General features: G+C 35.9%; 1 protein-coding gene across 3 annotated transcripts; it reads left to right on the forward strand.

Moving 5' to 3' along the window:
• Positions 1–3,073: 3,073 nt before the first annotated feature.
• On the forward strand, positions 3,074–16,604 carry LOC102586967 (putative rRNA methyltransferase YqxC). 3 transcript variants are annotated; one of them, XM_006353770.2, is made up of 9 exons: positions 3,074–3,301; positions 3,430–3,517; positions 5,454–5,533; positions 8,875–8,977; positions 9,072–9,228; positions 11,442–11,570; positions 11,746–11,832; positions 13,861–13,905; positions 15,823–16,535. In XM_006353770.2, exons 1-9 carry the CDS (start codon positions 3,208–3,210, stop codon positions 15,976–15,978), a joined length of 939 nt encoding a protein of 312 aa, XP_006353832.1. In that variant the 5' UTR covers positions 3,074–3,207; the 3' UTR covers positions 15,979–16,535. The 3 variants fall into 3 exon arrangements, with proteins under 3 accessions (XP_006353832.1, XP_015166982.1, XP_006353833.1); XM_015311496.1 differs by lacking the exons at positions 13,861–13,905; positions 15,823–16,535 and adding an exon at positions 12,273–12,311; XM_006353771.2 differs by lacking the exon at positions 3,074–3,301 and having other exon boundaries at positions 8,870–8,977; positions 15,823–16,604.
• Positions 16,605–23,145: the final 6,541 nt, after the last annotated feature.

Consider the following 23,145-nt stretch of genomic DNA (forward strand, 5'->3'; position numbering starts at 1 on the left):
AATATAAATATACAATATATATTGTGTGTAAGATGGATATAAACACAACATATTATGTCTTGTAAACTAGTCACTCGTACAATATACTTGGTGCTCAAGTATATACACGGCAAATAGACATCCATTTAATATACTTGGTGTCCAAGTATGTACATGTTCATTGTAACGACCATCCTAGTCATTTTGTGAATTTTACAGGTTTTCCCTATTTTATCCTCTCACCCATAATTTTTTTAAATTGATTTATGACTTGTAACTTGTAAGGATGGATGATACAATTTTTGAAGTGATCAAATAGGTTCGGAGAAGATAACTCATTTAAAAAGTATAAGTGGAACATGCATGGTAAATATTCATATTGTGATATTTCGACAAAGATCTTGAACACATTTGAGGACGAACGTTATTTTAAGTGGGAAAGAAAGAAAAAAACAATGGAATGGAATTTCTTTTGTATATTTTTTCTTGTCAATTTGTATATATGATCGAACAATGGAATGTTAAGTAGTTTATACATTCATGTATAATTACATGGATTAATATGCTTTGTATAAAGTGAATTGAACAACTGTATGATTTGAATATGGAACGTTTTTTCATTTTTTCTAAATTTATATAATACGAGTTCATCGATATTTATGAAAATTGTGTTTGTATATTTACTTCTTTTGGTAAATGTGTATGATCTATGGGATAAGCTTGGAACTTGTATATGTATAAATTTATTAAAAGCTATATAAAATTGTATTAGTTGTAAATTGTATATGTATACATATATAACTATAGGAATAAATATTTTAGATGAAAGTTCATGAAATAACTTAAAAAATTTCCAAAAAAATAAAAACAAATTGATTTAAACACGTTTAGGCGGTTAGCTAAAAATTTTGATGCCACAACCGAGAGGAATTTGAAATTCAAACTGATTTGGGGAGAGATTTTGGGAAGAAAAAAAGGAAAAATAAAAACAAATTGATTTAAACACGTTTAGGCAATTTTGATACCACAATCGGGGGATTTGAAATTCAAACTGATTTAGGGAGAGATTTTAGGAGAAATTGAAGGAAGTGGGGTGAGAAAAGAGGGGAAGTGAATTGTATAAAACCATAACTTCCTTTTTTTTATTTATATTACATACAACTGTGTGGGTCCCATCTAATGGCAAAATTCGTGAAACATAGGCTACAGTGTAGAATTAAATGTAACAGTAGCTATAACATTTATTTTAAAAGTTTGCTATTATGCACAATTTCTCAATTTAAGTAGTGGGTCTAATCAGGATAAATATACTAGATTGAATCCAATTTAGGTAAATACTTTACTTAATGAATCTCATTTGTTTAGTTTTCCCAAAAATAAACATGAGAAAATTATGCATAATAGCAAACATTTAGCCTATATTAGGTACTATAGCTATAATGTAAGAAAATTGTAATTCACGGCTACAGTTTCCCTAATTCTTGTTATTCGTCTGATTTGTATAATTCACTTGAGTTGTATAAATCCAAAATTTGTATAATTTAGTTCATGATTGTATAAATCCAAATTTTTGTATATGCTTATCCTAGCTATTTGTATACGATTTATGAAAAATTAATAATAAATTACCTTGTTTGTATATTGGTAAGTGAAATATACAAACGGAGTTCTAAAAATTTCTAAATGTATAAATACAAAATTTGTATATACTTACCTTATTTATATATTCGCAAGCGAAATATACAAACTGCAACCTTAATAACAAACGGAACTAAAACTATGAAACACAATTATCAAAATTATAGATTTAGAGGCTTATTATATCTACGGAAAATGGTCAAAATTATCCTTGAACTATGCAAAATAGACCACTTATACCCTCCGTTACATTTTGAGCTCAAAAATACCCTCATTGTTATCTCTAAAGACCACAAATACCCCTCAAAAGTTAAGAACCCAAATTTTTAATGACATGGCAAGCCATGTGTGACTGATCCTTCCAGCTAAGCTGCCAGCTAGGATTACCACTAACTTTTTTTAAAAATCTAAATCTCCTAAAATTGTATTAATCCAACAAAAAATAAGAACAAAGTTAAAATCATCTAGCCGTATATTCCCCTCATACATACAAAGATACATGTATGTTATACAAAAAATCATCCTATCAAGTCTAACCCTAAATCAAGTAATCAACGAAACCTGATCGATCATAGCAGCCCAAACAGCCCAACGAAACCAATTAACATGAGCCAAACAATGTGAATCAACAATAGCGCTTGACCCGTAACTGGAGCAGAACCTTCGTTTCCCACCTCGCAGATCCTTGATTTCACAACACGCACACCAGCACGATGTCCCTGATTACCACTAACTCATTCTTGTTAACCAATCAATTCATCCTCCCAAATCAAATCCTAAATTTGAGAGAAAAAATTGATGCATTTTTTACCCTTTTTTGAAAAAACAACTCGTAAAATAAGACTTCACTTTGAGAAAGTCAAATTTTCCGAGGCTGACTTTAAAAAAAAATGTTATCTCTTGCTTTCAAACAAGAAAAATGTTGATGCCATAGTTGATAGCCCATATGCTTGACAAATGTGGTCTTTCCTTAATTGATATTTAAGACTTAGTAACATCGACTAGAAGAATTGAAAGAAATGTTTTGAACCTCAAAAAATTTAGATTGCTTTAATTCGTACAATAATCAAACAAATATTGAAGAGTTAAAAATTGGGTTAGCAAATACTGGAGATAGTGTTTCCATAAGGTAAAGGAAATTTCGTATCCCAAATACTGCTGATTTGGGAGGATGAATTGATAGTTAGAAAGAATGAGTTTATGAAAATCCTAGCTGGCAGCTTAGGTGGAGAGATCAATCCCACATGACTTGCCATATCATTAACAATTTGGGTTGTTAACTTTTGAGGGGTATTTGTGGTTTCTAGAGATAACAGTGAGGGTATTTTTGAGCTCAAAATATAAGATATAAGTGGTCTATTTCGCATAATTCAGGGGCAATTTTGATCATTTTCCGTTATGTTTATTATTTTTTAAATTTTCAATTTACATCCCAAAAAAGGAGCTATTTCTGCGCTTTGAGCTGTTATTGGACTTGTGCTATCCAGTGAGCCGCTAAACCCAATAAAAAAGAAGAAGAGAAAAGCTAGTCATTGCAAAATCCCCTAATCTTCTCCTCTTCTTTGGTCGGCAATTGTAGAAGTCAGAGAAATGGCGCTGAAGCTACCAATATCTCGCTGTTACAGTTTGAGCAATAGCTTCTTTTTCTCCTGCAAATTACCATACACTAGTCCAAAGCTCTCTGGTACTTTTCTCTTCTTTTACATATGCACTCTTAGCTCTTTGTAAATGGTTGAAAGTGTTGTTGCAGTTTTCGACTCATTCTTTGTCGGTTTATCTGATGATAATAAGTATTCTACTTGTATTGATTAGCGACATCGTTGGAGTTCAAAATCAGCAATTATCTTTCTGTAAGAGCCTTTGCTTCCGTGACTGAAGAGAAGGGTCAACCAAAGAAAAAGTAATCCTCTCTCTTTCTTGCTTCCTAGTATCATCAATTTATTCTTCTACCCTAATGTGTATTGCTTCAACTTCCTCAGTTGCTAACTTCTCATTAAAAAAAAAAACCCAATAACATGAAAAAAAACTGCATACTGAGAATATAATTAAATAATAAAAAGTATGCTTTCTCTAACGGCTTAAGTTTTTAGATGAGATGGTCACACACTTCAACATGGTATCAAAGCAAGAATTTCCATGTGCTTGGCCCATGAAAAACAATCAGGCCCGCGCGTGAGGGGCGTGTTGAGAATATAATTAAATAATAAAAAGTATGCTTTCTCTAACGGCTTAAGTTTTTAGATGAGATGGTCACACACTTCAACATGGTATCAAAGCAAGAATTTCCATGTGCTTGGCCCATGAAAAACAATCAGGCCCGCGCGTGAGGGGCGTGTTGAGAATATAATTAAATAATAAAAAATGTGCTTTCTCTAACCGCTTAAGTTTTCAATTTGAATACTAACACACCAATAAACATAATGGGTGTCTGGAGGATAGAGTTAAAAAAAATAGGTTCAATTAAGCCTTTTTTTTTTAGAATGGCACCGTCACATTTTAGCTTAAAATTGGGATAGTAGATGCATTTGTGTTTTACTATTTTGTGTAGATGCTATTCCTTAATCGGCATTGACAGAAATTGTACTAAAGACGTTGACTAGAATTGTGCTTTTACATAACACTTGTCTTATTAGATGTCTCTTCAACCATTCAATTGGACAATTCTCATACTCTTTGCAGTGTATTATTGTACTTTAGTGTCATTTGCCAAATGCATTTTTATATTAGAGATGTGATTTGCTATGTTCAGTTGTACAAATGTTGTCTCGTGAACAACATAGCATTATGTAAACGCACATGACAAATGAGATTTGCATAGAGGGATGATTCCACTTCATTAACTAGAGTCGTTGCATGCTGTCTTTTAACCTTCAAAACTGAAGGATTACCACATTTTACCCTTTCTGATTTTACTTGACGCTATAAATTTAGCCAACACTCACTTAAGTAATATACTTGGTTAGATATGTATATGGATACAAGAAGCTTCCTTGTTTACACATACTATACACTCTTGTGCACATATGTACTCCACAAATGTCATTCTTGATGTGCAACTTTAATTGCATTCTACTATGTTGATCTTGTTACTGCATTCATACGATTGAACACAATAATACAACAATAATATACCAATGAAATCCCACTAGTAGGGTCTGTGGAGGGTGGAGTGTATGCAACCTTACCCCCTTACCCCTGCCTTTGATAGACCCTCGGCTCAAGTAAAGCATATCAAACAAGTAGGAAAAGAAAATACAGCAAAGAATACCAGTAGCAGCAACAATGAATAAGAAAACTGAAGGAAAGAAAACAACATGTAATGATAAAATTGAAGTCTTAGACAGTAGGAGAAAAAAATAATAGTATTACTGATAGGGAAACTAGACAGCGAATGACTACCTACTAACCTTCTACCCTAGTCCTCGACCTCTATATCATTCTATCTAGGGTCATGTCCTCGGCAAGTTGCAGGCCCGATACTTCTTCTGCCTACTTATGCCCCTCCTCAGGCCCACCATAACCACCATCACGCTGTAGACACCAAAAAACTATCAATCCTTGAGGCCTGAAGTTTTCCTCCCCACAGGTAAATTAAGCTTACTCGGTCATCATCGATAGAGCTTCATTTCTTTATTGAAGTCTCTTATAGAACATGTCCTTTCTTCTGCCTGGGATTGTTACACACTTTTAGCTGCTTCAGTGGCTGTTTCACTATACCGAAGCTTGTATTAATGTTCCTCAAATAGAGCTCAAAGCTCCTTTTGTATGTAATTTATTGATAACTTTCGGTCCTTTTCCTACCATAATATTGATTAAGTGTTCATATAATTCATTAGGAAAAGGAGACTGGATGAATTGTGTTTGGAGAGGTTTCAGCAATACAGCCGGACATTTATACAGTCATGGATCCTTCAAGGTAGTTGATATTCATCAAGTCTTTTTGATACCTTTTTTTGATGTCTTGATTGCTGCCGAATGCCAATATGATAAGTAGAAGATCTGGATTGCTCAGTATCATTTAGCTTTTGGTAATCAAACCTGTTTATTGCATTTCTTGTTGCAGAGTAAAGAGACTTCTCGTCTATGTTCTTTCAATTTGTTTGAGCTGTCTAGAGTTAGAATGTTATTCTTGATGGGAAGTGTTGCAAGGTAGAATAACATTATTTGAGTAGAGTCTGTAAAAATAGTCTAGCTATCATTAGAAAGGACATCATCACACTAGTAGAATAGTCACTGAAATTTTCTGGATGCAATGTTTCAAGATATATAATTCTCTAACAGACACGCTATGTTTCAAGAAATATAATTTTATAACAAATTTCTATCAATTCTATGGGTGCCTGTAATGCTTCCTATATGATAAGTAGAACATCTGGATTGCTCAAACCTTGAGCTTTTGGTAATCAAACCTGATTTTCACTGTTCTCATTGCAGAGTAAAGAGACTTCCTACTATGTTCTTATAATTTGGTTTGACCTGTTTAGAGTTAGAATGCAATTCTCTGTGGAATGAGTTACAGGGTAGAACGGCATTACTTGAGTAGAAGCTGTATAGCAATAGTCTGGCCATCATTAAAAAGAATATCATCACACTATTAGCGTAGACATTGAATTTCAGAAGCAATGTTTCAAGAAATATAATACTATAACAGACATATCAATGCTTAATTATTTATTTTTGGATGTCAATTTTTGTTCATCTATGTCAATTTGTCTTATTGAAGAGTATGCCTTTATTTCTGTGAAGAAATGGAAGTTAGGCCTAACTAAACCCAAAAAACTAGCTCATCAGAGGATGATTGCTAATATCATATTATGTGACCACAACCCATTTCCTCATCCAATGTGGGACTTAACATTTCCCCGCTCGCTCAAGACAACTGGAGCGTGGATAACATAACACAGGGGACAACAATGAGAAATATAATAACAAGGACGAAGGATCGGTGGATCTGGCTCTTATATCATGTGATATGCTGATGATTCACTGGTTTCTTGTGATGCTGATATCAACCAAGTGAAAGATATAAGAACCATTCTGGTGATTTTTGAAGCAGTATCAGTGCCACGTATGAGCTGGAACAAGAGTATGCTTTTCCCAGTCAACAAAGTGGACAACATCCAAGTGTTAGCAGGAGTTCTAGGATGTGAGGTGGGATCCTTACCTACTGTGTATCTAGGGCTGTCTTTGGGTGCAAAAAGTAAAGCTCTGGAAATCTGGAACAGTGTTATAGAAAGGTGTGAAAAAAGGCTTTCTAACTGGAAGGGGCAAAATTTATCATTGGGGGCAGGATCATTCTAGTCAATAGTGTATTGGATGCTCTCCCTACCTATGCCATGTCTTTGTTTCCTATCCCTTCTAAGGTTTTGAAAAGATTAGATTCCTTAAGGAGGAATTTCATTTGGCAAGGCAACAAAGAAAAGAAAGCAATTCATTTGGTCAAATGGGAATGCCTCATCACCAGCAAAAAGGATGGAGAACTTGGCATTAGAGACCTCAAAGCCCATAATCAAAGCTTGTTGATGAAATGGTTATGGAGATATTACTTGGAGACTAATGCATTATGGAGGAGATTTGTACATGATTAATATGGCCAAGATGACCAGTGGTGCTCTAATTCTCTGAATTGTCCCTTTGGAGTTTGGAGAGCCATTAGATCTTTTTGGCCACTTTTGGCTGGAAATATCAGTTTCAAAGTTGGCAACGGGAGGAAAATTCTCTTTTGGCATGACAACTGGCTTGGGCACGGTCCTTTAAAAGTTCTGTTCTCTGTTTTCTACACTATTGCTACTTTACCAGATATTAACCTTGAATCAGCTAAAGGACTACATGGTTGGAATATCACTTTTAGAAGATTATTACATGATTGGGAATTAGAAAGAGTCGTGGACTTTTCCAAGGCTTCAAAGAATCTGAGGATACGTTGTGCTGGAAATCTGGAAGTGATGGAGTCTACACTGTCAAATCTGCATACAAATACCAGATTAGACAAAATGCACAATTTGACCAGTGGCCATGAAAGATCATCTGGAAGACTAAGGCCCCTTACAAAGTCCTATGTTTTGCTTGGAGCAAGAGAAGCATGTCTCACTCAAGAAAACTTAAGAAGGCGGGGGGGGGGTGTTCATCTATGCTCTAGATGTTGTATGTGTGGTGAAGCCAGAGAAAACAATAGCCATCTGTTTCTACATTGTCCTATAACTGGACAATTGTGACAACTTTTTTTGAACTTGGTAGGACTAAGATGGTCTATGTCAGCAACAAGCTGTGATTTATTGAAGTGTTGGAACTATAATGGCGGTGCAGTGAGACAAAAGAAGTGGTGGAAACTTGTCCCAACTTGTATATGGTGGACAATTTGGAAGGAGAGGAACTACAAAAAATTTTAAGACAAGCAATCCTGTGCAAAAAGTCAAGATGAATTGTATTCTTTTGTTTCTTTTTTGGTGTAAAGAAAACTATGTAGAGGAGACTGAACCACTAGTTGATATGATAGGATCCTTGTGAAGCTGTAGTCCTAAGCATGGTTGGGTTTTGTAATTGTAAATAGCACTGTCATGGTGCAGATCTAATTCATATATATACATATATACATGTTACCAATCTCAAAAATAATAATAATGTGAGAAATATGACACGGAAGAAAGCATGAAGAATATAATCATTATAGACATAATATTTGTAAATAGGAGTGTGCTTTTTCCTAAAACTTTAAGCAGTTAGAGAGAATACTCTTTAATTTACTTAATTATGTCTTTAATATGCCCCTCAAGTGCAGGCATAAATCTTTTTATTAACTAAGTATGTGGACATTCTTCGTGATAATGGGTGGTAGTGAGACGAAGCATAAACCTTTGTCTGCTCTAGTACCATGTTAGTAAATGGACCTGAGCCTAACCCAACCTTGAAAGTTAGCTCATGAAGGAAGGATTGTCCAAGAGGAGACCACAATCCATTTCCTCAACCAATGTAGGACTTACTGATTTCTTTTTCCAACACTTTAGTTTCTCTTAATCTCTTGTCTTGTATCTCAACCTCACACATAGCTCCTCTTCGGGCTCATTAATGTCCAACTCCAAAAATTTATCCAAATCGTCTTATAGTATTTATGAATTCCTACTTTATGTCGGACTGACAACTTATTGTTACTTCTTTGCTTAAACTTTTCTTTCAAGTTGATATATTCTAACTAGCAGTTGGTTTGCTTATGTCACTCTGCCTCCATCTCCTTAACTCCCAACAATTTTTCTAGCTTAGGCAAAGTGTTTGTAGACGGAAAAATTGTTACCAAAGCAGGGACTCAAATCCCTGATAAAGCTGTTGTGGAGATCATGGCCGAAATTCCAAAATACGTATGCAGGTGAGTATTCCTACACTGAGCCTATATTTTTATTTTTGACATACTTGGCAGAAATCTTAGTAGCTCTTTGACTTGCTTGTTGATGTTTACTCAGAGGAGGACATAAACTGGAGGCTGCAATTGAAAACCTGGGGATTGATGTCACAGGAAAAGTAGCTCTTGATTCAGGATTGTCTACTGGAGGATTTACTGATTGTTTACTTCAGTATGGTGCTTCATTTGTCTATGGAGTTGATGTAGGATATGGACAGGTAACATTACTAGACTTAAAAGCTGATGCTCATAAAGGTTCTACTTTTTTTAATTTTCTTTTACTGGTTTCAATTACACAAGTTAAGGTCCCGAGTTGTCCAATTTGAGATGTCTGAATACAAAATGGAAAGGATGTTGAATATACATGGTGCCATGCTTGTTGGAGGCTTGGAGCAGCTCTAGCGAGTATCAGTTTTTTTTTTTTTTTGTAAAAAGATAGAGGAGAAAAGGAACGTTGTGTCCAGATGCATTGCCAAAATTCTAGTGCAATGTGCAAGTTAGAAAAGGAGGGAAAAAATTGTAAGACCCATAAAACTTCTTATAATAAAATGAGAAAATGGTCTAAAGCCCCCCCAATCTATACCCGAAATCCCAACTACACACTCCAACTTCACAGGTGTCCTATCACCCCCTGAATTGTTTAAAACTAAAATAATTTACTCCCTAGACGCTTACGTGGCACAGTGAGTGTATCTCACTCTCTTAGAGGATCAACACATATAATAAAACTTTATTTTTGAAATTTTCATAAATATGTGTATTTTTAGTTTTTTCTTATTAATTTTCTTTCTTCACAACATAAATCAAATCTCTCCACCATTCACCTTCTCTAAGCCGCCGCAACCATCACATTCTTTGAATTCACCATGGAATTTCATTATTCCTCTTGATTCTAGAATTTTGATTTTTCAATTTGCGCATAAAATTAGGAAATTTTGAAAACCACCTCTTAATAGCAATTTGATTGAGCATGGCAGCACCAAAGTTCTTCACCATCTTGAAATCATTCCTATCACTACATTAATTGATACACCACAAATCATTTATAGCAATTTCATCCATAATTACTCTCCATAATCAAGAACTATATATCAATTTTTTTTTATTTATGCACCAAAAATCTTTTAAATCAAAGCAAATTAAGCTTAATACATGAACACCCAAATGATTTTCTTCAATAAACTTTGAATATGAAGATAATTTTTGATCCTATATTTAATACCCAACAGATCCACGGCTAATTTTAATAGCTGGTCCTTTTCCTATGCATCTAAAAAGTTAGCGTCTGTTCTTCATCTTCTTCATGCCATTACTCTGAAATTTGATGCAAAACCACCCTAAATCATCTCCAAATTGCCTTAAATTTTAGATATAAGCTTCCCTCGACGTTTCCAACCTTTTGATATATTACCCACTCAAAACGGTGCTCGTTTGTGGCAAGTTGAATTGTTAGCTCAAGCTTTTAAACTAATTTTAATGGAGGTTTCAAGCTCGTCGATTTCCATGAAATTTCGGGCGTTTCTTTAAATTTGAAAACCACAGCCATAAACTCAATCAAACTCAATGTATTCAGCTTCAAATAATTAACAACCATCTATGTTATCAACATGTTTCAAATTGAAGATCCAAAATACATTCATAAACTTTTGACGTTTTTGACATTAAATTGCTTTTTTAAATAATAAGTCAAAAAGGAAAAAGAATTAAAAAAAAGTTTTAAATAAAATTTCTACAGAGCGTGAGTCTCACCCATTAGCATAGATGTGGTTATGACGTTTTATGGGTGTAATAATTCCTGTTTTAAACAGTTCAGGGGGTGATAGGACACTCGTGAAATTGGAGTGTGTAGTTGGAATTTCGGGTATAAAGGTTGGGGGGGGGGGGGATTTAGACCATTTTCTCTAATAAAATTAAATTGCAAAGATATAAATCATAAATGAATAGTTACGAACACCACCATTATTAAAAAAATCATAAGTAAAAGTAGTTTTCTGTATGAAGCAAAACTGAGTTGTAGCTGCTCGAAATTGTAACCTGAAATTACTTCTAGCATAAAATAGCGGTGCAGGTGGAATAAGGCAGTAATGGTTAATGTTTTGATGAATCAATTTTCTGTTTCCCTTTTTGGAAAGTATGCTAGTGACAGTGATGGCCCATAAAGAAAATTATTTTTACACACCAAATCGTAGAGCATTGAGCAAGAAACCATTCGAATGTTTGAATGTACTGTCGTTTTGAAAAACTTCCAGTATGCTTTGAATTTAAGTTCATCAGTTCAAAAAATCCTGAATAATGAGATTTTCCTTCTACTTTTGGCCATTAAATAACAGCTTCTTTAAAATTAATTAGTGGCCAAGCAGTCCGGGATCATCTTTAAATTGCTGATCATTTAGTTATTTATATTTGTAAAGGCTTGCTGATTTCTTCACAGGTGGCAGATAAAATTCGTCGAGATGAGCGTGTAAGCGTTATCGAGCGTACAAACTTGAGATACCTTTCTGAACTCCCACAAAAGGTTGACTTAGTAACTTTGGACCTCTCCTTTATTTCGATACTTCTGGTAAGCTTTTTCTTCTCCAAAATGCTACCAATGTTATAGTTTTAATGTAGTTTCCTACATTAATGATTTAGCATAGAAAACTAGGCTATTTTGTGTATGGTTTATCAGCAATGTTTCTTACATAGACGGTTTTTGTCAATACCTAGTAATACTCAAATGTTCATTGTCTATCCAGGTGATGCCTGCAGTTGTCAATTTGATGAAGGAGGAAGCTACTTTAGTGACTCTGATTAAACCTCAGTTTGAGGCTCGGAGATCCCAAGTAAGCATTTTTCAGAGATCCCGATCAGCTCTTTTACCCTTCGTAAATGCAGTGTGTGTTGGATAACCCCCCCCCCTAAATCTAGTGTTAAAAAAGGTTGATTTTCTACCAACAATTAATGTTATTTTATATTGAGCGAAATTGTCATGTAATTAATCAACAAAAAAATTGCTTACTAAATCTTTCCTTACTTGAGTAATGTAGGAAGCCCTAATATTTAGGCCTTTAACCTATGTTGCTCAGACTCTCCAAAAATGTTGCTGCACCCATGTCAGATTCTTCAAAAAATGCACTACTTTTGACTTTGAGTGTCCAACACGCTCCTGTCAACATTTTGAAGAGTCCGACCAACAACCTTTAACAAAATTTAGAACTTTTCTTATGTAAATCCTTTCCTTATTCGGACTATGCAAAATAATTATATCCTTCAAAAATTGCAGTAAGTCAAAGCCAAAAAGCTCCTTGCCAAAAATTCACAGAGAAATTTACAGGTGCAACATTCTCCTAATTGCCTTCACAAACAACTGAAGCATACAGTTTTCTATAGTAATTAAGCAACTAAGAGAACCAGTAAATATGTGCTTCTAGTTCAATGAAAAAGCAAATACTTGTACCAAGAGACAAGAATTTGTTGTATATTTATGTCGTGGAATCAATATTCCAAAAATCTACTCTTTAACTAATATTCTATAACTTAACCATGTTTTTTCATAATATTTATATGATTTTGAAAATTTTTGTACTCATTAACAAAGAGTACATGTGTAACGCACGTACCTATAGACTAGTAAATAAATAGAAGTGTTACTTCTTACCAACATTTTAAATCTCAAAGCTCTTATTTGCTTTGCTTAGAGAGGGAAATTGATCAAGTCTAAGGTTGGTGTATCCATGCAAATTCATGTTTTACACCTCTGATGGACCTCGTTGGTGACCATCTTTCTCATGTTTTACATTACATTGGATGTTGTGTCTCTGGTGATGAAAGCTGAGATGCTTCTATCCAAGTAATTTCATACCTCACTGCTCCCATCCGTCACCCTTCTAAGCTGACCAATCATTTAACATTGGTTAATTGCAGATTAATTGCATGCCTACTTCATCTAAAAGCTTAATCTATTAGAGAAATGACACTTTTATCTATTTATATTAAAACTACAAGATGACCTTGATCACCTTTATGCGGATTTGATTCTTTTCTTGGACCAAGCATGTGAGAAATATTATTGTTGATGGTGGCAGTGAGATATCAGTGTACGATCTTTGCTTGCTTTGATACAATGTTGAATTGGTGACGACCTCATCTAAAAGTGTAATAATTTATCGGTCTGCAACAAATATACTAGAAGGGAGGGAGTTTGAGTGGACTAGACTTGGTAGAGTAGTTTGACTTGATAAATGAACCAATTTTGCTGATGTTTTCTTGTATGTGTGGATGTGAAGGATTCTGCATATGGAAATATAGGGTATAAGCATCAGCTTATCAATGTCCTTTAAGCCAAGTAATGCCTCAATCAGATCAACTGAAGCTTAGTCATTTGCCTGTCCGTATCTAGTCTTGTGTTAGTACTTCTTTCTAGATGTCTTGGCTTTCATTCTGCTCTAAAGGATGTTCTCTATGTTAATTTTGTGATGAATTTTGCATGTGAAGGATTCTATGTATGGAAATATAGGTTATAAGGACCGGCTTAGTCAATATGTCTCTCAAGCCTACTGTTGATCTATGTTGCTTGGACTCTTAAGATATCTCATAGGTTGCATGTCTGATCCTCCATAAGTACTGCATTTTGGAGGATCTGACACAGGTGTGGCAGGCTTTTTTGGAGAGTCCGAGCAACATAGCTGTTAATTCAATCAGATGAATAGTTGTAGATATTCCACTGATAGCTCAGTCATTTGCACTTACCTGAAGTCTATTGTATTGGTATTGCTTCCAAGAGGCATTGGGTTTTACTGTGTTCTTAAGAGTTAATCTTGTTTCGCAAGATAATTATGTATTTTTGATGTAGACTTTTATAAACATGTTAGGTTGGAGGAGGTGGAATTGTAAGGGATCCCTTGGTCCATCAAGAGGTAAGCATTTCCCAGCCTTTACATTTGTTTTCTTTTGATGCTTTATATAATCTACTCAAAAGCTGATTATTAAGATCTTTTTGGATTTATTCTTCTTGAAAGAAAAGCTGGTTATTAAGACTTTTGCTAAATGATATTAGTATCTTGGCTATTTTGAGGAGGGACAATGGGCTACATTGAATGCAATTGATAGTCTATCCAACTTTTATAATCAGTCAAAAAGTATGAAAAGGGAAGAAAACATTTGGTTAGTGGGAGAATAAAAAAATCCTTTTGCAAGAAATGACATTTGAATCCATGCTATAATGTTTTTTTGGACGACAATTTAGATGAGTAGCTACATTAATTTGTGAAAATTTTTATGGGTGCATTGCTCATATTGTTTACTTGAATGTTAAATATGTTAAGATCTCTCATTTTCTTGTTGATTTATTCTCCTAATGTCTTTTGTCTTAACATGATGCTATTTCAAACAAATGCTCGTGTATATGGCAAAAATATGCTTCCTTTTTAGTCCAACCAAGCCAACCATAAATTATTTGAATTGATAATAGTAATATAAATCCCCTTGGCTAAATAAGTAGGTCAATCAGAGGGAAGTAGCCAGTAAGACTGCTCAACTTTCATCCAGCGCTCTACTGATTTTGTTTCTTATATGAAATAATCTGTTAGTAAAGTGATTGTGTACTCCCTTTGTCCCCATTTGTGATGCACTTTCCTTTTTTAGTATGTACCGAAAAGAATGATACCTTACTATATTTAGAAATTATTTAACTTTAAACTTTTCATTTTACCCTTAATGAGATGATTTGTTGCCACACAAATAACTATTACTCCATCTGTCCCATTTTATATGAGTTTGACTTGGTACGAAGTTTAAGAAAGAAAGTACGACTTTTGAAACTTGTGGTCTAAAATATGTGAGATATTTCTGTGGCTATAAATCATTTCATTAAGGATAAAATGGATATATTAAAGTAAATTGTTACTTAATATAAAAATGTGTCATTCTTTTTATGACTGAATAAAAAGGAAAGTGAGTCATATAAACTAGGACACTGGGAGTACTTGTTTTAGTACACAGGTTTTAAAGAATCTTTCTTAATTTCCATTGCCAGCCAAAATGCATCACATACATCTATTCTTCCCTGGTTGAGTCCCATAATGTCACGTTCGTGGCTGCATATAATACAGGAGGAAGGGTGAATAGGTCTCTGAGACATTTTTTCATTTGTACCTGGTTTTAGTTTTTCTATGAATCGGATAGATGCTAACTGTCAATGGGTGAAAGAAAATGAGAACTCTGACTAGATTAAGGATTTGGATAAAGAGAACGGAATTTTCTGTCAACTCAGATAGGATAGGAAAATCACTGATAGGTTAACCAGCAAAGCAAAGAGCTGGATTTACACACAAATAGCAGCATTCCATTTGATTTTACCTATTTGGAGTCATGGAATAGACTAGGTCTTACGGGCATGTTGTCAGTCTGCTTGTTGTGCTCGGGATGTGCCCTATGGCTGAACTCCTGGAGAAGTCAATTTGGGTTGAGTTATCAGTTCTCAATCTTTTTAGTAGATTTTCCATACTTTATGGGTTAGAGCATTTTTTCCATCAAAGGAGGTACCAAGAATTTTTGCTGTGTGAGCTGCGATGAAGTTGATATTTTCACGGTAACCTTTTCAAGGGGAATCTGGAGATGCTGGAATTTCACTTGGTTTTATTGTTATTTCTTCAACATCCCCATCCCTATTTCCCATCATCAAACTACTTTTTGTGTTTGGTATACCACAACTTTTAGCAAGAAAAGATAACTGAGAACAATTTTTTTTTTACTTGGTCACATCTCTTGCTTATAACAGAAGTTCCTCATTTTACTACTGCTGTCACGAGATGCTTACTATTACGGCTGTGCAGGTGATTGAGAGGATCATAAATGGGGTACAAAACCATGGATTTCAATGCAAAGGTTGGATTGAATCTCCTTTGAAGGGAGCTGAAGGAAATAAAGAGTTTCTAGCTTGCTTCAATCGAACAGTCATCAGTGAGGGAGTTGAGAAACAGCAAGTCTAGCTAACATTTGGAATCAACCATGTATGAACAGTCATCAGTAAGAGAAGTTGAGAAACAGTAAGCCTATGTAACATTTGGGATAAAACATGTATTGTACGGACATGCTGGATAACTCCCAAAAGTATTAAAGAGCACAACTTCTGGAGTCCAATCAGTGACGTGGATTCATAATTTTGAAGTTGGATGGCTAGATAGTTTATGATGGAGGGCCTTTTGAGTGTAGTCCGTTCTTATCTGACTATAAACAATGAACATGATGCAGTTTTAGCAATGACCAGCATGACTACACTTGCAGAGACAATCGGTTAAAACCAAATATTCATTTGCTGTTCTCCTGAATTGCGCAGTTTTGAGTCTACTAAACTCTTGGTCTAGGTGAAAGGTACGAAGACAGAGTAGGATGGGATTGAACTTTCTAGTTTATGTTGCGTAGCTTCTATTTTACAAAGGTGATTGTAGTCTATCTGAAACAGTTCACAGCAATATTAGTGTTGTACCCTATTCTCATGTTTATGTAGTATACTGGTTAGGTGGAAATGGAATGAAATGCACATCCATATTGTGTAACAAAAAGAAAAGAAAAACACAGGTTACCTTTGCACAGGAATATACGGCTATTCCTCCAATGCTTACTACCAGAAATATAGTCCTTTTAACACAGGTTATATACTGGGGTTTCCTTGCATCTTTGGATCAGTCAGAGTTGGACAAGAAATGCATGCAACTTTTCTCTTGACCTGTCTGTTACTGTTACTTTTCACTTTTAACAAAAACAAATGACCTGTCTGCCTGCTTTGTCTAAAATGAAGACCTCCACATTTGGAATGTATAGGGATTGCCTAGTGTTAACATGAACTCACTTTCAAAATCCCATGGTGTAAACTATAAGAAGTTGCAAAGATTCTGCTAGTAAATATAGGGATGGCAGCGGGGCGGGAGGGATGTGGGGCAGGTTGAAGTGGGTTTTTTAAAAATTAATGCGGGTAGGGGTGGGTTGCGGACTTGCGGGTATATGTGACTTTTTATGGGTTCAAACTTAATTTTAATTTTTTACATGTTGTAAGAGAGATATAACATCATTTATTAAGATAATTTCTCTAAAACTACTAAAATATTTAAGATTGTAAATAAAAATGGTTCAATAAAAAATAATACAATTTCTTACGTGTTTTCCAATTGACTTCTAAAAAATAAATTTTAACATTATCAATTAAATTAATACAACTTAATGAAAAATGAATTTACTTTATGAATTTTATTTTTAGTATTAAATCATATATATATAAAAGTGAACTCTAGGTCTGCCTACGTGGCGCCACCACAGACAAAGATTCCCTTTTAATTTTTTATTCCAAAACTGTTCTTCCCCTTTCATGAAAAGTTGTGACTTTTATGAAAAGTTGCAACTTTTACGAAGAGTTGCGACTTTTATGAAAAATTGTGACTTTTATGAAAGGTTGTGACCTTTCCGAAGGGTTGTAACTTTTCCAAAGAGTTGTGAATTTTTCCAATAATACACAATAAACATTTGTTCACACTACCCTTTGTTGTCTATAAATAGAGGAATTTCCTCTCACTTTAAAACAACGAAAATTTTGAACTTCTTTTTCTTCTTCTTCTGGACAATTAAATATTTGTGTACTTTGCTCCTGTTGAATGACTCATTGATACTATTGTTTTTGTATTAATACACTGGTGAATAAAATCGTTCTATCATGAGAGGATTGATATACCGTGAGTTTACGGTATTTTTGATACATTTCACTTAAGAGTTGTGTATGTCTAGGGCCATTTTGTATTGGTAATAATGTTTTTTGTGTTATGTTTGCAGGAAATAGGCTTTGACGCGGTTGAGTGAGATGACAGCTGAAATTCTGCAGAAGTGGCTACCCACGGAGGGACCTACGGACCATAGGTCCTGCGACAGTCCGTCGATGGGTAGGCGTAGATAGGAGCATCAGGGAATTCTGACCAAGTATGGAACTACGAAGTGATCCATGGACCGTAGGTCGACCTACGGGCCGTCCTGCACATCCGTCGAATGTGTTCAGAGAATTGAAGTTCCAGTACCTGATGAAAATCCTAAGTGTGGAGCCACGGAAGAGGACCAATACGGTCCGTTCTGCACGTCCGTCAGTGATGAACTAGGAGTTGAAGGTTCCAGTCTCTACTGAAAAAGTCTAAGTGTTGATCAACGGAGGGGACCTACGGATCGTAGGTCGACCCACAGTCCGTAGGTCGAGTCGTCGATCAAAGCCGCATCCCAGAAGTTTATTTTCTTATTTTGTTTCCTTTTCGTTTAGGACATGTTTTTCTATAAATAGGGTATGTAAACCTCGTTTTTGGGGGTTACACATTATTGTTTACTTTTAGTTCTTGATATTTTCTTTGGGAATTAACTTGCAACTTTGGCAATTTGATTTCTGGATTTCGGTTTATAAGACTTTTGCTTTGAAATTCAGTTCGAGATTACGGGATTCTTCTATTCTAAACGTAAGTTCATGAATTCTTCTTATCAAAACATGAATTGTGTTCTTTCAAGCATGAGTAGCTAAATCCAAAACTGGGGTTGTGGGAACCATGAACAATTAACAATGTATGAATAATAACTAAGTAATTCTTGAATAGTGTTGATGCAATATGCATTGGTAATTCTTTCGCTTAGAAGTCTTTTTAACGAGTGCACGCGTTAGAACTCGTCTTGTTGCTACTTGCCGGACCAAAGAGGTAGTTAATAAGAAAATAATTATCAACATAGATTTTAGTGTGATACTATCTAATAGTCTAATGTCAATTTGTGCGAGGGTGAAAACTAAGTCATACATTGATGTGATGTCTAATCTGAGGTAAAGGTAAGGGTTAGTAAAGTATACACACGTAGCCGGACCAAGGTGCGGAGTGAAATTCCCTATTTAGAGGACCAATCACTTAGGGATACATATCTTACCAACTTTACATGTAAGACACTAGGAAATGATTACTATTATTAGGATTACCGCGTTAAGAGCTTATGGGGAACACATCCACCCTAGTTTCTCTCTCATATTGATAACTCGAAGTTTGAATCTTGCTCACTTGTTACTTAAAACAACAATCAGTTATTTGTTTCACAATCCCCCCTTTATTTACTTGTCTCGGAAATAAGTTAACTAAACGAATATAATAGTGAGTTAAGTTTAAGTCTGAACCGTATTCCTTGTGGGATCGACCCCCAACCTACAAGTTGGGTTCTTTATTTGACAACGATCGCTTATACTTTTTTAGGGAGGTGTAATTTGAGTGTATCAAATTTTGGCGCCGCTGCCGGGGAATAAGGCTTTTGGATTAAGTTTAACTACATTATTGAACTTTAGTCAATTATTTCCTAATTTTACGTTTTCCTTTGTTTTTATTTTTCTTACAGGTTTCTACTCTAGTGTATGCCAAGTACACGGAGTCGAGGCGAACCACTGACCCATACGACCCCGAACTAAGCAAGACTTTGATAAGAATGGAAAATCAAGGGGGCAATAATAATCCAATCATAGAGGAGCATGAGGACGGAGTGAATAATGAGAATGCTCAGGTTCCTGGGGGTAATCTACTCGGAGATGCATTGAGGGTACAAAATCCGCCAGAACCGAGGTTGCGTGATAATTACAGGGTCGACTTCAATACAGTTGAATCAGAAGGACCCATTGTTCTCCCTACTCTACCTCCAGGGCATACGTTTGTGGTGACCAGTAGTCTGATGCAGATGCTTACATCAAGGGGGTTGTTTTCTGGTATGGCTTCGAAAGATCCGCATGGGCACATGGTCAAGTTGAGAAGTGTCTGCAAAAGTTATGTGGGACGACCGGAGTTGGATATGAACATCACAGGGTTGAGAGTCTTCCCTTTATCATTGACCAGAGATGCTGCGATATGGTTTTCTGAGCTTCCGTATAACTCAGTTCATACATGAGACCAATTGCACAAGGTGTTCATGGCAAAGTATTTCCCTTTGTCCAAGAAGCTGAATCACAAGGACAAACTGAACAACTTTGTAGCATTACCTGGAGAGTCTATGAGCAGTTTATGGGGTAGGTTCACTACATTCATAAGAAGTGTTCTGAATCACTGCATAGATGATGAGTCACTTAAGGAGTACTTCTACAGAGGTCAGGATGACAATGGTAAGGCTGTGCTTGATACTATAGCTGGAGGTTCATATGGTGAGTGCGCTTTTGAGGAGATCGCTAAGAAATTGGAGAAGATTTCTCGAAACAATAAAGCATGGAGCACTAGGAAGTCAGACACTGGAAGAAGCACTTTTGTAGTTCAAGCTGCACCTAGTCAATCTTCCAATGACATTCGTGAGGACATGGCTCAGATGAGGACAAAACTTGGGTTGGTGTTGAAGAATGTGAGTGTAGGTGCAGAAAAGGTGAATGCGGCCAGTTGAAGAATGTTACTATGATGAGGATGCTTATCTGGTGAATGATCAGACGGGTGGTTTCCGAGCCAACGCCCAAGGTTCCAACTCGGATAATTGGCGCCAAGGTCAAGGAAACCAAGGTCGGAACTATGGTAACTACAATTGAGAGGGTAACTATGTCCGGGATGGGAACTACAATCGCGACAACAACTACAACTGGAACAACTATGGCAACAAAAACGAGAGAGTTGGGCCTTATGTTCCACTTGCAAATTTGGAATATGGCAATAGGGAAGCTGGGGGTAGTATGTCACATATTGAGGATATGATGTAGAAGATGATGAAGAGGTTTGATGCGACTGATAAGAATGTGAAAGAGATGCAAAGCGACTTGTCTGGAATCGGTCAAAAAGTTGATGCCCATGCAGTGTCGATCAAGCAACTTAAGCAACATATGAATCAGTTGTCCACTACAGTAAACCCATGTCAGCCTGGCACACTTCCTAGCAACACCATCCAAAACCCAAGAATGATGGGCATTGTATGGTAGTCACTACTCGAGGAGGTAAACAAACCATTGATCCCACTATGTCGTCTGAGGTTGAAATTGTGGTAGAAAGAGATGATGATGAGATCGAGGTTACTAGAGAGTCTAAGAATGCTACCGAGAAGGAAGCAGAGGTGACCCAATAAGTTGTTCCCATGCCTAGACCTCCACCGCCATTCCCACAGAGATTAGTAAAGAAGGCTGAAGAAGGAAAATACCGCAGGTTCATTACTATGTTGAAACAACGTTCCATCAATGTTCCGTTGATAGAGGTTTGGAGCAAATGTCTGGGTATGCGAAGTTTATGAAGGATTTGATGATCAAAACGAGGGACATTAGCTTTGAGAATGATGAGAGGTTGCAACATTACAGTGCTACTTTCACTATTCCTTGTACCATCGGGTTGTTGCATTTTGCGAAAGCGTTGTGTGATTTGGGTGCTAGCATTAATCTGATTCCATTGTCTATTTACAAGAAGTTGGATTTAGGGGCTCCAAAACCGACTGCGATGCGACTACTCATGGCCGATAGAACTGTGAAGAAGCCCATTGGTGTTCTCCAAGATGTCCTCGTGAAAGTGGAGTCATTTATTTTTTGACGGATTTTGTGATACTTGATTGTGAGGTTGATTTTGAGGTTCCCATCATCTTAGGGAGACCATTCCTGGATACTCAGTGCGCCTTGGTCGAAATGGAGAGGGGGCAAATAAATTTTCGATTGAATAATCAAGAGGTAACTTTCAATATCTGTAGGTCTATGAAGCAGGAAAGTGATCTCAAGTCAGTATCAGTGGTGAATCATATTGTGGAACGAGGTTCTGGTGTGTCTATTGAAGAGAGGTTGTGTGTTGATGCACTGGTAGCAGTAATGATGAACTTTGAGGGTGATGGTATTGAAGACTATGATGATTAGTTGCCGCACTTGATAGGTTTGAATTTCGTTCCAAACCAAAGTAGCAGTAATGATGAACTTTGAGGGTGATGGTATTGAAGACTATGATGATTAGTTGCCGCACTTGATAGGTTTGAATTTCGTTCCAAACCAAAGAAATTGGAGCTAGATATGAAGAATCGCGACTTTCCACCTGCAAAACCGTCTGTTGAAGAGGCTCCAAAATTGGAGCTCAAGGCTCTACCATCGCATTTGAGGTATGTATTCTTAGGAAGAGATGGTATTTTACCATTCATCATTGCAACAGATTTGTGTCATGACCCGAGTCTACACCCTGGACGTGGCCGGCACTAAAGAACCATTGCTGGTCCCCAAGCGAACCCTCATCCTGGCTGACTACAAGCGGAAGACTAACTTAAGCATGCAAAAGCTTAAATCTGAAATAAATTCAATAAACTCAACTTTTCAAAACATTAACTCAAATGAACAACTTAGAATAAAAATAATATATTCAACTTGCCATAAAATAGGCACTTAAGTCTTTAAAACATTTAATAAAATAAATGAATAATACAGACTTCTCAACTATGTTGACTATCTATGAAGCCTCTAACTGATAAAGATGGAAGTCGGGACAAGACCCACGACATCCTGACTAAACTGAAAAGTAAATGAAATCCTCCGGAAGATAAGGAGGCTCACCATAGCTAACTCGAACTCTAAGATGTATCAACGAATCTCCTGTTGATGATCCTGAATACCTGTGTCTGCATCATGAAAAGATGCAGGCCAAATGGCTCAGTACGTGGAATGTACGAGCATGTAAGAGGAATTCTAAAGCATAACATAAGCTTGAAACTTGATAAAAAGGAAACATACTTACCTCTTTTCAAACTTACTCAACTCAAGAAATACTCAAGGATACCCAAAACTACTTAACTTACTCAACTCAGAAGTACACAAGGATAAGATACTCAACTTAGAGATTAGATACTCAACTCAACATAACTGAACTCATTTCAATATAAAGCAATATAAAACATGTGCAATATAAATAAAAGTTGTTTAACAACATGCAGTCAACTCTGGGTGTATGTAAAGATACACTAAAACTCTGAAATGTATGTAAAAATACAAATAACTGTGTATATAAGAATACAAAAACTTCTGTGGGAGATTCTCTAACCGACAACCATCACTATGAGCCTAAGTGATGGTACAACATTTTACCTCACGTTGCCAAGGACCGTCCTATACCTTGCCATTGGTAGAGAACCTGAACTACTAAGTGGATCCACTAGTCTATGCGAAAAGGATTCATCTAAAAAGTATG

The sequence above is a fragment of the Solanum tuberosum genome, unplaced genomic scaffold, assembly GCF_000226075.1.
Source record: "Solanum tuberosum cultivar DM 1-3 516 R44 unplaced genomic scaffold, SolTub_3.0 scf00161, whole genome shotgun sequence".
NCBI classification, from domain to species: domain Eukaryota; kingdom Viridiplantae; phylum Streptophyta; class Magnoliopsida; order Solanales; family Solanaceae; genus Solanum; species Solanum tuberosum.

Coding starts and splice junctions, on each gene's coding strand:
- LOC102586967 (XM_006353770.2), top strand. CDS start 3,208: ATGGCGCTGAAGCTACCAATATCTCGCTGTTACAGTTTGAGCAATAGC. Junction 8,978..9,071: donor ATTCCAAAATACGTATGCAG/GTGAGTATTCCT, acceptor ATGTTTACTCAG/AGGAGGACATAAACTGGAGG. Junction 11,571..11,745: donor CCTTTATTTCGATACTTCTG/GTAAGCTTTTTC, acceptor TTGTCTATCCAG/GTGATGCCTGCAGTTGTCAA.